The 15,578-nt window shown below is 43.6% G+C and overlaps 1 protein-coding gene across 2 annotated transcripts in view; it reads right to left on the bottom strand.

Moving 5' to 3' along the window:
• CFAP251 (cilia and flagella associated protein 251) overlaps positions 1-15,578 on the bottom strand; it is a 68,967-nt gene that overhangs the window by 32,196 nt on the left and 21,193 nt on the right. For both annotated transcript variants that reach the window (XM_040443936.1, XM_040443935.1), the window contains 8 exons: positions 13,312-13,389; positions 11,747-11,797; positions 9,356-9,570; positions 7,007-7,201; positions 6,026-6,276; positions 5,527-5,678; positions 3,753-3,926; positions 2,367-2,551 (listed from right to left, as the gene is read on the bottom strand). In XM_040443936.1, the coding sequence (XP_040299870.1) occupies positions 2,367-2,551; positions 3,753-3,926; positions 5,527-5,678; positions 6,026-6,276; positions 7,007-7,201; positions 9,356-9,570; positions 11,747-11,797; positions 13,312-13,389 (1,301 nt within the window). The remainder of the gene's footprint in view (positions 1-2,366; positions 2,552-3,752; positions 3,927-5,526; positions 5,679-6,025; positions 6,277-7,006; positions 7,202-9,355; positions 9,571-11,746; positions 11,798-13,311; positions 13,390-15,578) is intronic.

Here is a 15,578-nt window from a genome sequence, read left to right as displayed (position 1 = left end):
CCCCGGCTTGTGCTCACTCTCTCTCTCTCTCTTTCAAAAATAAACAAACATTAACAAAATTAAAAAATAAAATGGTTAGTTTTTATGGTTTTTTAAATGTTTATTTTTTTGAGAGAGAGACAGAGCTGAAGTCAGACACTTAACCGATTGAGCCACCCAGGTGACCCTAGTTTTTATATTTTGTGTTATTGAATTTCACTTCGATAAATTATTTTTTAAGGGACACCTGGGTGGCTCAGTTGGTTAAATGTCCAACTCTTGCCTGACATTCTCTCTCTCTCTCTCTCTCTCTCTCTCCTCTCCCCCTCCCTGCTCAGGCTGTCTCTCTGAAAAAAATAGTAAAAGATGTTTTATGAAAAGAAATTTTTAAATAAAAATAAAAAGATGCCTTATGCTAATTTCCAACTGATTATCAATGGCAGAAACTCCTCTAACTGTGTGGCTCTAGGTCTCTGCTTAGTAATTGTTAGCAGGAACTTCGAGCCTGGGGGCCCTCCATGCCCAATCTATCTGTTTGGCAAAGTCAGATTTTCTCAGGACTTTCATATCTATGGGATAGTCCATGTCCAAAAGGTTTGTTTCCATTAAAGATCATGTACGAAGATTCCAGGATCGCCTAAAATTCTTTTGCCATGTATCTTTCAAATGTCTCCTTCCCAGTGTTTTAACATTAAAAAAAAGTTGTGCTGGATTTCTCTCCTATTCATGCCACATGACATAGCATTTCTCAGTCATTTTTCCTTGTACCCTTCTGGAAACAAATGTTTAAAAAAGGAAGAAGAAGAAGAATATGATGGTGATCCTCTGAGGACCTATCTTACTGAGAAACATTTCAAAACGATGATCTTCCTCAAGCATAGGACCAGCTGCTATTGGCCAGTTTTCTCACTTCTTTCTCCCAGGTGAGGTCACTAATGAGTTCTCACCTCTGTGTTTCTCCAGCCTCCACGCCTCTGATCTTGCCAGCCATACCACAAGGCAGCCAAACCACAGGCAGAGAGGGGATGCACCCAAAGCAAGGGCTGCACCGGCACTCAGTGGTGTGAAGTAGAGGACAGAGTCAGAACTAGGTTCAAGGATTAAGTTTCATCCTTTCCTGGGCAGCAATTTCTGTTGCATGTCAGAACCTCAGTGGGATAATACTTGGGAGCGTTGTTGAAGAAGAGTGCAGAGCCCTGGTGCAGGGACGGTGCACCATAATCTGTATCTATCAGGGGGAGCAAACCCTGGGGGCCGGGCCTAGCAGCACAAGCGCCAAGCACAGATGTAGACCTACTTCAGGATGGAGAGGCTGCTGCTCTGAAAGGCTCAGCTTTGAAGATGCCCTGGGCTTGGTCCTTTGGCCGCTCCTCTATACACTTTTCCCTTCTGGAATCTTCTCTCATCTCATGGCTTTAAAGCACCATGAGCTCCTGACCTCAAACATGGACCCGGCCCAGAACTCCCATGAACTCCACTCCCCCTCCAAGATGCAAATTCCATGGTGGCAGGAACAATGCTGTTTGCATCTCCACCTTCAGCACCTCGGACAGAACCTGGCTCAGGTAGGGGCTGGGTGAATACTGCGGGAACACACGAATGCCTTCAGGGAAACTGAAAAACTCCTTTAGGAACCAAGAGTAAGAAAAATTGCACAATTAGGGGCATCTGGCTGGCTCAGTCGGTAGAACATGTGATTCTTGATCTCGGGGTTGTGAGTTTGAGCCCTACATTGGGTGCAGAGATTACTTAAAAAATAATAATAAAATTTTTTTTTAATTTTTTTTTCAACGTTTATTTATTTTTGGGACAGAGAGAGACAGAGCATGAACGGGGGAGGGGCAGAGAGAGAGGGAGACACAGAATCGGAAACAGGCTCCAGGCTCTGAGCCATCAGCCCAGAGCCCGACACAGGGCTCAAACTCACGGACCGCGAGATCGTGACCTGGCTGAAGTCGGACGCTTAACCGACTGCACCACCCAGGCGCCCCTATAATAAGATCTTTTCTTAAAAATCACACAATTGGTAGTATTCAAGTGAAAATATCTGTTGTTATCCACGAGGGAAGGATAGGAGAGTTTATAAAGCATCAGCAACTTCTTGGGTTCCTTCACAGGGTCTCAGGCACTGAGCTCTGGGTCCCTCATCTCTGTGCAGGGCTGGGCTCAGAAGAGGGCTCTGGATTTGCATCCTGCCTCTGGCAACTTCCCAGCCATGTGACCCTGGATGAGAATTTCTCAACTTTTCCATGCCTTTCTTTCCTCCTCTGCAAAGTGAGTGTGAGTAAAGGTAGCCAAGCTGCTCATGGGTCCATGAGCTGGGACGTGAAATAAGCTGGGGGCTGAGGAACTGATTTCTGCATCAGTGGGAGGCTCCTGCTGCTTACCTGCACATTTTCGTGGTGGAATTAAAAAGTTTCACTTTGTAGCCACTGTTGCAAATGAGCAGGAAGAGTTCCCTGGTGAGTGGTGGGTACCAGACCATACAGGTAGGGTAGTTGCCCTGATCGGTTCGGTGAATGTCCAGGACTTCCAGGTGGTCTTTGGAGCTCTTAAGAAGATTATACTCAATCTGCAGAGGAGCCCAGATATTCACACATGAGGACTGAGCCAAATGAAGTCAACCCACAGTCTTATTCTGGGGGAAACAACGTTGGGCCTCTTAAGAGAAGACTTGCTTAGACCCTTGCTCCTAATAAGCTGCCATTATGGAGCATTCCTTATGAGCAAAGACAGTGAGCTAAGCACCTTAAAAACATGATGCCATTTAACACTCATGACTTCCCTGTCAAGTCGTACCATTGTGCCCATTTTACAGATTAGAAAACCTGTTCAGAGTGGTTCACTGGCTTGCCCAAGGTCACATAGCTAAGAACTGGTAGGGTGAGAATTCAAATTTAGGTTCCAACTGACTCCAAAACCTGAACTCTCACAGTTATGTTATACTGTCTCCCTTAACATTATCTTGGGAACTCTTTGAGGGTGGGAACTAATTCATATCTAAATCTCAGCACTTGACCATGATAAATTAGCAGCTTGCTGAATTTCACCCATAGGTAGATTTTGGTGGCCAGGCCAGGATGAATGAATGGATGGGTGGCCATAATAAAGGAGACAAAGGGATGGAGGAAAGGGAGGGAGCGAGGAAGGAAGTTAAGATGGATAGAAACAGAACTTCTTTGACTCACGAGGGGGTTACATCCCAATAAACCTATCGTAAGTCAAAAATGCATTTAACACACCTACCCTAGGGAACACCGCAGCCTAGCCTGGCCCGCCTTAGACGTGCTCAGAACACGGACATGAGTGTCCAGTTGGGCACAGTCATCCACCACAAAGCCTGTTTTATAATGAGGTGTTGACTATTGCATGTAATTTACTGAATCCTGTACTAAAAGTGACAAATGTAACAGCCGTGTGGGTGCAGGTGGCTGTCCGTGTACCACCCGTTGACCCTCCCGACCATGTGGCTGCCTGGGAGCTGCTGCGGCCTCTGTCCAGCATCGCGGGAGAGGGTGGGGCCACAGGTCGCTAGCCTGGGACAGGATCCAGATTCAACCTTTCGAACACAGCTTCTACTGAAGGAGCATTGTTTTTGCACATCCTTGAGACCAAGCATCGACCCAGAGATGTTTATGCTACTATGTTATGCTGTACACTCATTTTCTCCAACATGCACTGTGGGCCCAGTGCTATACCAGATGCCAGGGACACAACAAGAATGAAATACACACAGTCCCAGTGGTGAGATAAACGGACACTGCACGGCTTACCAAGAGCCTGTCTTTCCCGAGGCTCAGCAGTCTCGGCTCATTGCTGTCCAGATGAACCCCAAACAGGAGACTGCAAATGCTTTTGCGATGAGAACGAAGTCTTGCCAGATATTCCCAGACCCTGTGTCCATTTCTGACTACCACCACATAAACAGACACGGTAAAACGTACATCCTGAATAGGAGCAAAAGAGTACAAGTCATTCCTTGCTAGGTTTTGTAACTTGAAAATCATCATCATGTTTTTCATACTAATGTTGCCGTTAGAATATTTTATCCAAGAGGCACCCGGGTGGCTCAGTTGAGCATTCAACTGAATGGTTGAGCATTCAACTCTTGATTTGAGCTCAGGTCATGATCCTAGGGTTGTGAGATCAAGCCCTATGTCAGGCTCTGTGATGACAGCATGGAACCTGCTTGAGATTCTCTCTTTCTCTCTCCCTCTGCCCACCCCCCACTCTTGTCTGTGCTGTATCTCTAAAACAATAAAAAGAATAATAAAGAAGACTATTTTATCCAAAAATAAATTTTAGTCTATCAGAGCAAGTAATAAAATAACACCCATTTGGGGTGCCTGGGTGGCTCAGTCAGTTGAGCATCCAACTTCAGCTCAGGTCATGATCTCTCAGTTCGTGAGTTCAAGCCCCGTGTCGGGCTCTGTGCTGACAGCTCGGAGCCTGGAGCCTGCTTCAGATTCTGTGTCTCCCTCTCTCTGCCCCTTCCCCACTCATGCTCTGTCCCTCTCTATCTCTCAAAAATGAATAAACGTTAAATTAAAAAAAAAAAAAACAATACCCATTTTACAGAGGAACATATTAAGGTTAACAGTAAATAACCCACGAAGGTAATTGTCAGGGAGAGAGACACTGACACTGTGGCCTTACCCTTCTTTCTGGTCCCCACCTCTTTCTGTGTGGAAAAATGAAACCCTGACTCTTTTGCCTTTGTCCTCCCTTCTCTGTATCCAGCTACACAAAACTTAAAACATGTAAGTTCTAAATAGTATCATGGCTGAGAGTGAACTGGGTAGGAGAGTGTGTGAGAGCAGCCTGAGGGAAGGGGGCGCCAAAGTCAGGTGCTGCAGGGGTGCGGAGGCTCAGCTTTGGGCCCGTACAGGCAAGAACAGAGGAGGGGCCGGGCACAGAGGCAGGGGTGGGAGAGCATCGGGGACATGATGGCTCTTACTCCTCACCCCACATCAAGGCAAGACTTGCGCATTGCAGACCAGGAGAGCTGGCAGGAAGGGAGAGGTTAAAGGTCTCGGAAAATCTTTACTGAGCTTAAGAGCCCTATTCACAGAGGGAAGGAACAGAATCCAAAACACCAGGGAAGACTGTGCTTTCAGATGAATGAGAATGTCATCTTGTCAAAAATCAAAGACAAAGATGAAAGGATGGATGCCGAGAAAGGGGTCCAGAAACCAACACACCGAAATGAGCTGTCAGGATGGCCAAATCCCAGTCCACAGGTCCTGAGGCCCGGTCTCGTTTTCGAGCGAGAGTCTCCCCCACCCCCTTTGCAGCGGCTTTGTGGAGATACAGTTCACACTCCACACAATTCACACCTTTAAAGTGTGCAACTCCATGGTTTTTAGTGTACTCACAGAGCTCTGCCCCATGCCACAATTTTAGAGCATTTACATGACCCCTCAAAGAACCCCGAACCCATCAGCAGTCACTCGCCAGCGATCCCCGCCCACCCCCCCAGTCCTCTCTCCCTTTTGGTCGTAAACAAGGCTGCTAGACCACTGGATGGCACACAGTGGAAACACTTACAGCAGTTGCCATGTACTGGGAGTCATGCGAGAAGCTGACGTGAGTCACGCTGGTTCTGGAATATTTGAAAGGCTCCGGGATTTGGTTTTCTAAGGACATTGCATCGAGGATGTAAACTGTCCCTTCGGTGAAGCCGGCTCCAAGAAGGACTCCTGAAATCACAGGCCAGAGAACGATGCTGGAAAAGTACTTCACTCATTCAAGAAACATGGACTCCGGGCCAGGCCTTGTTCTAGGTGCTGAGGAGACAGCAATGAACATGACGGACAAGGACCCTGGATGGAGAAATAGACTGAAAGGCAGGAGTCTCTGGGATGAGTGCTCAGAGACTACTAGGCACCGAACGCTGCAGGGTCCAGAGGGACAAGGTGCGTCGTCTGGCCTGCTGGGGGGGAGTGCGGTCAAGGTGAACTTCCTGGAGCTGTTACAGCCAAGGGCTGCAGCCATTTGGGTCTGTTTTTGATTTGGAGACTAAGACAGGCTGATGAAATGAAAATACCTTCAGGGTTATAGGTTAGACTCTGGATGCCGAGCCCCTTCTCAAAGACCCTGCTGAAAAGGTATTTTTTCTTTTCATAATCCCACACTTTGATCATCCCACAGAGACTCCCAATGGCGAGGAGGGGTTGATACGGGTGGCAGGAGATGGCACAAATGGCATCCTTGGGCTCCACGAATAACTTCTCAAGTTTGGTCCCGTCTGTCGTTAAGTGGTACACTGTAGCGTCAGATGTTCCGATGATAAGATTCCTGTTTGCCAGGGAGAGACCAGACACTATCAGCGTTTGCAGGGAACGGGGCACGCCAGCTATTCTGCTTCTAATTGCACATGAAACGCCTCTGTCGTCTGTAATTTAGTGACATTATTAACCCACCATCTCCAAAAATATACTACCAATACCCAACAGCTTCCATTTGCAAGTGAAAAAGCCCACATTTCTACATGTAAATTGAGTCATTAAGTATGCAGATGGACAGTCAGTTGTACAATTAGCTAATCTGCACATGCAAATATTCATTTGTGTATGCAAATATGGAGTTTGGTGCACACATACAGATGTGCCTGCAAATACGGCAAGGGTAATTAAGCAGACTCGCACATAATTCAGTCTCGAAATGTTATGGCTATTAATTATCAAATGCCTTTAACCGCAGCGCTAGGGCAAACTCGGCCTGGAGAAGAGACACCAAGCTACAGCGAGGGACTCCAAACACAACAGAGATTAGAACTCAGGGATAAGCCCTTTCCAGCTTCCAGTCGCTGAAGAGTCTTAATACGAAAATAATGCCTCATTTTAAAAAATGATTAAATAGGGATGATAATCAGCCTTGGAGATCCATCTTCGAGCCCTGCAAAGGACTGAGCGATCCTGTTCTATCACATATGCTAGGAACAAGGTGAACATTCCACCGCATGCCAACTATAAGACATCAATCATTTTTTTGGCCACTCAAATGACTAGATTCATTAACAACTTACCTTACGATGAAAAGGTCACCTTTTAAAGTGCAGTCTGGAGGATAGTTTGATTTTTCGGTAGGCGGAGCTGCTGGGGTCTTTGAAAAGGACAGGGTCCTTATGGAGCTCAGTTTGAAGTGGCTGTACCAGTTAACAATGGACAGGGTGCGATCATAGAACTTAATGTTACCTCTAATATCACCTGTGACAATATAGCTGAAATGGAGAAAAACGTGAGTTTGTTAGCTAACTGTAGTAAGGACCGGATATCTATTGAACAGCTAATCACATGTCAGGCTCTAGACTCTGGGAATTGTCAAAACTTGACTTCATACTACCATCCAAGGCTGATTTTACTGTTATTCCACTTTACATCCAGGAAACTCAGGCTCAGAGAAGTTGAGAAATTTGCTCAAGGCCTGGGTTTGCCAGATTTAGCAAATAGAAATGGAGGTTGCCCAATTAAATTTGAATTTCAGTTAAACAATGAGTAATCTTCTGGCTTAAGTATGTCCCAAATAACGTACGGGACATACTTATACAAGGCAACCCTATCAGGCCCTGTGGCTAGACTATGCAGGTGTACCTAATGCAAAATCGGTGCTCTTGCTTTACTCTCCCTGCCTTCCCAGATCAGCCATGTGCAGCGGCAATGGGCAGTGATTTACATTCTCTGCTGTGAAACCGTCTACCAGCCCTCCGATATCACCCAGCCTGGCAATAGGACACAAGCTGCTTTACAAGAAGGCACTGTTGTTAGAGCCATCGTAAAACCCTGTCCAGTCATCACAGCCAAAGGCAGTGCCGCGTGACAAAATGGCTTTTATTTCCAGTCCTCAGATCCATTCCAAATGGGCTTTAAAAAAAAAAAAACCCCTAACTTAATTCTAATTGTGGGGGGGGGGCAGAGGGATGAATTTCCTCTCATATATGCAAAGTGATTAAATGAGGTTTCTGATTAATAAGCGAGGCAGGTGGGCAGAGTAATTGGCTAGAACACCTTTCACTGCCCTCTGCTGGACAGAAAAGGCAAAACAAGCCAAGTATTTTCAAGACCTTTCCCTTCATGGGCTCCCTGGTCCCGTCTGGGTTTTATTTAACACGGAGAGAGGGGAACAGAGGGCTGGTCTTCACTGGCCCTAACCCCCAAGTAATTAAAGGTTGGTTCAGCAGCAGCAGCAATTCCATCACTGTCTTCTCCACACCACTACGTGAAGACGGCAATTCACATTTCTCTTTGAAAAGCCATGCCAGACCCTCACTGCTCCCTTTATTAAAAGAAATGAAAATGAAAGCAGGGCTTTTGGAAAGCACATGGCACAGTGGCTCCAATTATATGGTCATGGTCCTTGTCATTTGGCAATTTTCTCCATCACTTTTGGGAACTTCTCTAGCATACTAACTTTTTCACCTAGGGCTCCCTTGTGCCAGACGATGTGTTACAAGTTTTACATGCCTTGTCTCACAAAATCCCCATAAAATCACTCTGAGAGAGATAGTATTGTTATGCCCATTTTACAGATGGAAAGATGGAGGCTCAGCAAAGTCCCTTGCCCAGGGTCCCTCAGCAGGGAACAGATGCACCTAGAATGTGAACCCCTTTCTATCTGAGACTAAGGCTTTTAATGATCTTCTCTGAGCCCCCACAACCTCTCAAGTCAGTGAACTTCATAAAGGTCTGTTGTATTTCATCTTTTCATAATGGGTGAGTGTTATTTATTTATTTGTTTACTTATTTACTTATTTATTTATTCTGAGAGGGGTGGGGGGAAGAGAACCAGTGGGGAAGGGGCAGAAAGAGGGAGACAGAGGATCTGAAGCAGGCTCTGTGTTGACAAGGGAGAGCCATACACGTCTGTAGCACTTGAATTCACAGACCGTGAGATCATGACCTGAGCCGAAGTCAGGGTCCCTGAGTGGCTCAACCAACTGAGTCACTCAGGGACCCTGGTAAGTGTTACTTTGTAATCAGAAAAAAAACCCAGCATAGTTATTCACGTTATTTTCTTAAAATTAAAGTGTGTAAAATTTAGGGTGCAAAATAAAGTCTAATTAGTGTGGAAGAAAAAACAAGTTACTTTATGTTTCACCAACACAAAGGGATTTTTAAAAGTAATATATGCCCATGATTAAAAAAACAATAATAAAAGCAAACCAATTAGTACAAATGAGACTATAAAAAGAGGTGAATCTAACCCCCACCCTGATCCTACTTCTCCATTCTTTTCCTCAGAGGCAACAAACATTCCCAGTTAATAACGAATTTCCCCAGAAATATTCTATGCATATACAAAATACATGTATACATCCAAAAGGGTTTTAAAATACTTTTGTAATCCTTGATAGCTACTTTTTAATTAAGTTAATTACCTATCAACTGTAGTAAGCACAGTGATGCCCTCTTTCTGCAAATGAACCAATTTACAAGGTTTGATATGAGGAAAGTCCAGAGAGGCGGAGGCAGACGATGGGGGGCGGTATATGTCCCAGACAACCAGCTTCCCTTCCATTGTTGCTGAGAGTATTTGTGTTAAATTCAAATGAAAGACTGACTGGGTTAATTTTCCCACGAGCTTGTTGAACGTCTGCATTTCAAAAGACAGATTACAAGTTACCGTTGGTAATAAATATAAAACAAAACATTTATCAATATGACATTTTATAATATTACACTGAAATACAGTAGGAAAAAGATAAAATTTAAACAAAACAATCACTAACAAATCTCTCCCTCGTGGATTGCCGGGGTGCAGGCAGTTCTGAGCCTCTGAAGGTTTGCTCAGGGCCAAGTGAAGGGTTATGTACTGTGCTAATTAAACTGTTTGCTTAAATCAAATGAAAGAGTGGTTAATCACTTGTTTATACCTGTTCAACTTCTCTTACTTTCAGAGTAAGGGGTTTCAGAGACTGATAAAGAGACTAATGTCTGTCGTGAGCATGCTCCAGTTGTAAGATATCATAAAGTAATTATCCCAGTCTCATAATTATAGCCTTTTTTCCCATCAGTAGAAATTAAGTACCATACAGTACAGAAATGCCCCTGACTCCTTATGAAATGTGTGCTACAAAAAATAAGGCACTAGGCCATCTCTCTTAGGCAACATCTTAGAGATGAAGTATAGAAAGAACCCAGAGCAGTGAGTGGAGCCCCACAGTGAACATTTAACAAATGAGTAAATCAAAGAAACTCCACATTTTGTCATGCAAGACAGCATATCTGCTGCCCGGTTCTCCCAACTACACAGACAAGACTCTACGGTTTACCTCTATTGCCCTGAACACAAGAGGGTCAGGAAAACAATAGCTGGTTAAGCAAGGGCGTCAAGTTCTTTCTAAGAGCAGCTCTGATTCAATACAAGGCATTTTCATCATTTCAAACTACAGACAATCCTCATTGTGGGTTCTGTATCTGCAAATTCACCTCCTTGCTGAAATTTATTTATAACCCAAATCAATCCTTGTGGGACTTTCAATGATCATTTGCGGACGTGCACATGTGCAGAGAGGCAAAAACACTGGACTCTCCCTAGGCGCACGTTCTCAGCTGAGGTCAAGCAAGGATGCGCTCTGCCTTACTTCAGCTCTCAAATTGTAAACAAGTGTCCTTTTCGTGGTCTGTTGAGTGCCATGTTGTTTGCAGTTATGAGGTGCTTTTTGTTGGCGATTTCAGTACTTAAACTGGCCCCAAACAAGACACTGAAATGCTGTGTAGCGTTCCTAAGTGCAGGAAGGCTACGATGTGCCTTCCAGGGGACAGACCTGAGTTAGATAAACTTCATTCAGGCATATGTTCCAGAGTTGTTGGTTGTGAGTCAAAGTTAATGAATCAACATTACATATTAAATATGGTGTCTTTAAACAAAAACATACATAAAACGAGGTTATGCATCTATCTGTTGACGAAAATGTTAATGACCAGAGGCCAGCAGGAACCTAATCGTGTATTTCACCTAGGAGCAATGACTTCGTATTCACTATCTGAGGTCTGCAGAGACTTGATCCAACATAACTGCCACGAACAACGAGAACTGACTTTATTTTGCGAAAACTTTGATTTATGAAAAAGAGCTTGCAGACAGAATATTCTCTCCTTGTATTCATCCATCTCATATTTTTTTTTGGCATGCGCTCTTAAAAAATAAGTTCCTATAAATCATAACAAGAGTGAAGAATGAAAGAAGAAACATCATAAGATGCTCGCTGGGGGCAGGTGACATGGGTGTCAAATGCAGAAAATGCTGTAGGAGACAGGACCCCAGTTCCACCTTGGACGGGACAGCTGGAGGCGAGCAGGCAAGACAAACAGTTTCCTCCAACCCCTGCTGCACTGCCTTCCCCCTGGTTCTTAAACCTCCCAATACCCCACATCAGGTTTTATTGCTCTGAAAACTGGGTGGCTTAAAAAGGATCCACTCATGTTCAACTATTATATCACTCCAAAGTAATTTTCATTCTGTGTCTCTCACACACACACACACACACACACACACACACACACACACTCACATTAGTAAATCTATCACTCTTTTGGATATTTTCTCAGGGTAGTCACCTATCATTTCCATAATATTTTATTTTGAACAAAAGTCCATTATTTTCAGCTGGCAATTCAATATGGTGAAGGACCCAAGTAAAAAATTCAAATGATTTCCCAGTGGTTTAATATCAAGACACCAAGAGTAGCCCAAAGCGACTAAGCTCACACATACATATTTACTCTGCACAAACTCTGACATATAAAAGTGGAACAGGCATACTCACTTTTTCTGTTAAATGTGGGGCACTGTGAGCAAGTATATCTCTCTCTTCACACTGTTAAGTACAGAAAAAATAATCACTACTAAAAAAAAAAGACCTGGTTTCCAAAAGAAGAATATAACCACAAAATCAAAACAAATGCATCTAAACAGGCCCAGAGCTTTGCAATCTCTATAGATAAAGGAGCCTGCTGCCTCCAGGAACATCTGAACACATTCTGAAAGAAAAGCAAATACATAAAAAAAAAAAAAAAATGCCACAAATGGTTGTGACTTTAAATGGGAATGAATGCAAATCTGAATTCTACATTTGTAAGGCATTAAAGCTACAATAAATACTGGAAGTAATGACTACCACTGAAAAATCAGTGATTCATTCAATCAGTGTTTTCGTTTTGCATTTTTAACTGAGGTAAAACCCACATAACATAAAATTAACCATTTACCATTTTAAAGTGTGTAATCCAGTGACATTTAGTACATTAATAATGCTGTGCAGCCATCACCTCTCCTAGTCCCAGAACACTTTTATCACCCCGAAAGAAAGCCCCCTCTCCATGAAGCAGTCCCACGTGCGGCTCCCGGAGCCCCCAACAACCACCATTCTGCACTTTGTCCCCTGGATTCTCCTGGTCTGGACATTTCATATCAGTGCAATCATACAGCATGTGGTTTGCTGTGTCTGGCTTCCTTCATTTAGCACCATCACCATGCTTTCGAGATTCACCCACATTGCAGCAGGTGTCAGTGCCTCGTTCTTTTTTTATCGCTGAATCATATTCCATTGTATGGATTTGCCACATTGTGTCTGCATTCATGAGCTGATGGACAGTTGGCTTGCTTCTACCTCTTGGTTATTGCAAATAATGCTGCCCTATGAACATCTGTATGTGAGTATTTGTTGGCTTGCCTGTTTTACATTCTCTTGCATTTAGGAATTCCTGAGTCCTGTGGTAAGTTTATATTTAACTTTCGATGTTTTTTTAATCTCATGATTCCACCCTGTATCAGTATTGCTGATCTGTTTGCTAATTCCTATCTATAAAAACCAAGGTCTTGAAAAACCCTGTATTTTAAACCTGTTAAGTACGTTTAAATAAATATTTGACTCATTACTTTAAAAAATTAAATGAGGGGCGCCTGGGTGGCTCAGTCGGTTGGGCGTCCGACTTCAGCTCAGGTCGTGATCTCGCGGTTCGTGGGTTCGAGCCCCGCGTCAGGCTCTGTGCTGACGGCTCAGAGCCTGGAGCCTGTTTCGGATTCTGTGTCTCCCTCTCTCTGCCCCTTCTCCGCTCATGCTCTGTCTCTGTCTCTCAAAGATGAATAAACGTTAAAAAAAAATTAAAAAAAAAATAAATTAAATTAAATTTAAATTATCTGCTTCTGACTTAATACACTAATTTCCAGTGGGGCTAAAATAAAAGCTGTAATTACATAAAAAACGTTTCAATACATATTTATTGCTTCCTAAGTAGACACTATATTGTTACATTACCAATATATCTGTACTCAGAGAATGAACACATACTTGTCCCCATATTTAAGACAAACAAAAATATTTCTACTTACCCACAAATAATATATTGCCTGTGTTTTACTATTGCTCACCAATTCTTTATTATTTGTTGGATTAAAAATAAGGTAGTTCTGAAATATAAAGCATGGAAATATATTACATTACAATAAATTTTCTGTTTCTCTCTGGCTAAACTGTTAAAATTAAATAATATTTTTATTATAATAAATAGCTGGATAGGAATATAAAACAGAAAAGACATGGCATTTTGTAAACAACAGGAATATAATCTAAACATCGAGTGTTAAAATTAATGGTCTCAAATTGAAAGGGCAGGCCTACGCCAGCCGACTCCATCTTGTTCTGTGTCCTTCACCTTGACCACACCTCCTCCCCTTGAGTAACCCCCCCTCACCTGCCTAACAGGACTCGGACCCTTCCCCAGGACCCTTCCGCAGCCAATCGGCTGAGGCCACAGCCATTACCTCACCAACTGCCCCTAGGCCCCAATAAAACCTTTGTCCTTTTGAAACTCGCTCTCTTTCCCTAGTATCTCACCGCTGCGTCGGTGCAGGTAGGGGATTGAGCTCGAGCTAGCTCGAATAAAGGCTCTTTGCTTTTGCATCGGACTCGGCTCCCTAGTGGTCTTTGGGGATCACGAATTCCGGGCATGACAAAATGTGTTCCCTTTCTCATTTAGTCTTATTTATTATAACTCATCATCTGTAAATTGGAACGAGCAAAAGTCGAACAATATTCACTAATAACCTTTACTCTGTGTCCTTTTGGACAAAAACTGCTGCATACACATTTCTAAATTTGACAAGGCCACAAGGTAACTTGGAATGAATGCCAAATACTGGAAGGAGTTTCCGATTCCTGCCAAGGCAGCGAATAGCACGGGTTGCCTGGCTCTCTTCCCAAAGAGCCCTGCAGCAACTATGGAAGCGAGGAAACCATGAAATGCAGGAACTAAATCAAACAGCAACAACACGGCAGAGATCCCCCGGGAGACTTAGGCACATGTCCTGCCAGGGTAGGTATGTGGAGGGGGGAGGGGCTGGCTGCAACCTGGGGTGAAGGGCTGCAGCCGGTAGCCCTGGAAAACAGGTTCCAGAAACACATCTTAGGGGCACCTGAGCGGGTGGCTCAGTCGGTTGAGCGTCCGACTTCAGCTCAGGTCACGATCTCGCAGTCCTTGAGTTCAAGCCCCACGTTGGGCTCTGTGCTGACAGCTCAGAGCCTGGAGCCTGCTTTGGATTCTGTCTCCCTCTCTGTCTGCCCTTCCCCCCTCACTCACTCTCTCTCTCTCTCTCTTTCTCTCTCTCTTAAAAATAAACATTAAAAAATTTTTAATATATTTTTTAAAAATTACAAAAAACAAAAAAAAAGCCAACTGTTGAAAACTAACAGAAAATCAAAAAAGCATCCAGAGTGGGGCAGGAGGGGAAGGAAAGACACATAACTTTCAAAAGAAGGAACAATAAGATTGATAGCTGACTTCTCAATAGAAATGGTGTAAGTCTGAAGACAGTGGAATAATATCCTGAAAGTATTGAAAGAAGATAACTACCAACCTAAAATCCTATAGTTAGGGAGAACAACCTTCAAAAACAAAGATAATTACCAGAAGAAACGGAAGCATATATCCCTACAAAGACTCGTGCATGAAAGTTCATGCAGCTTTGTTTTCAACTGCCAGAGATAGAAAACAATGCAAATGTCTTTCAACAGTGAATAGATAAACAAATTGTGTCATATCCACTCAATACACGACTACCATTCAGCATTAACTCAATAAAGGACACAAAGAATAATATAAAGGAATAAACATGTAACAACATGGATGAATCTCAAAAATTAAATTGAGTGAAAGAAGCCAGAGTCCTCCACAAAGAGTCCATTCCTGTACAATTCTAGGGTATGGAAACTAATAAAACATTAATAAACAGGAGGATAGATGTTGGGAGACAGGTGGAGGGGGAGTTTAAGTTTATTCCCATGCCAATGGGAAGTCACTGAAAGATTTTAAGAGAGGGATATAATTTGTTTGGCTTAAGAACTACTGCTCTGGGGGCGCCTGGATGGCTCAGTGGGCTAAGTGTCCGGCTTTGGCTCAGGTCATGATCTCAGGGTTGGTGAGTTCAAGCCCCTCATCAGGCTCTGTGTTGACAGCTCAGAGCCCGGAGCCTGCTTCAGATTCTGTATCTCCCTCTCTCTGCCCCTTCCCCGCTGGTGCTCTGTCTCTGTCTCTCAAAAACAAGTAAATGGTAAAGAAAAGAAAAGAAAAGAAAAGAAAAGAAAAGAAAAGAAAAGAAAA

This window comes from Herpailurus yagouaroundi, unplaced genomic scaffold (assembly GCF_014898765.1).
Source record: "Herpailurus yagouaroundi ecotype Mexico unplaced genomic scaffold, PumYag 191, whole genome shotgun sequence".
Lineage (NCBI taxonomy): Eukaryota > Metazoa > Chordata > Mammalia > Carnivora > Felidae > Herpailurus > Herpailurus yagouaroundi.
The sequence above is the reverse complement of the archived record's forward strand: the minus strand, read 5'-3'. Positions and strand labels throughout refer to the sequence as shown.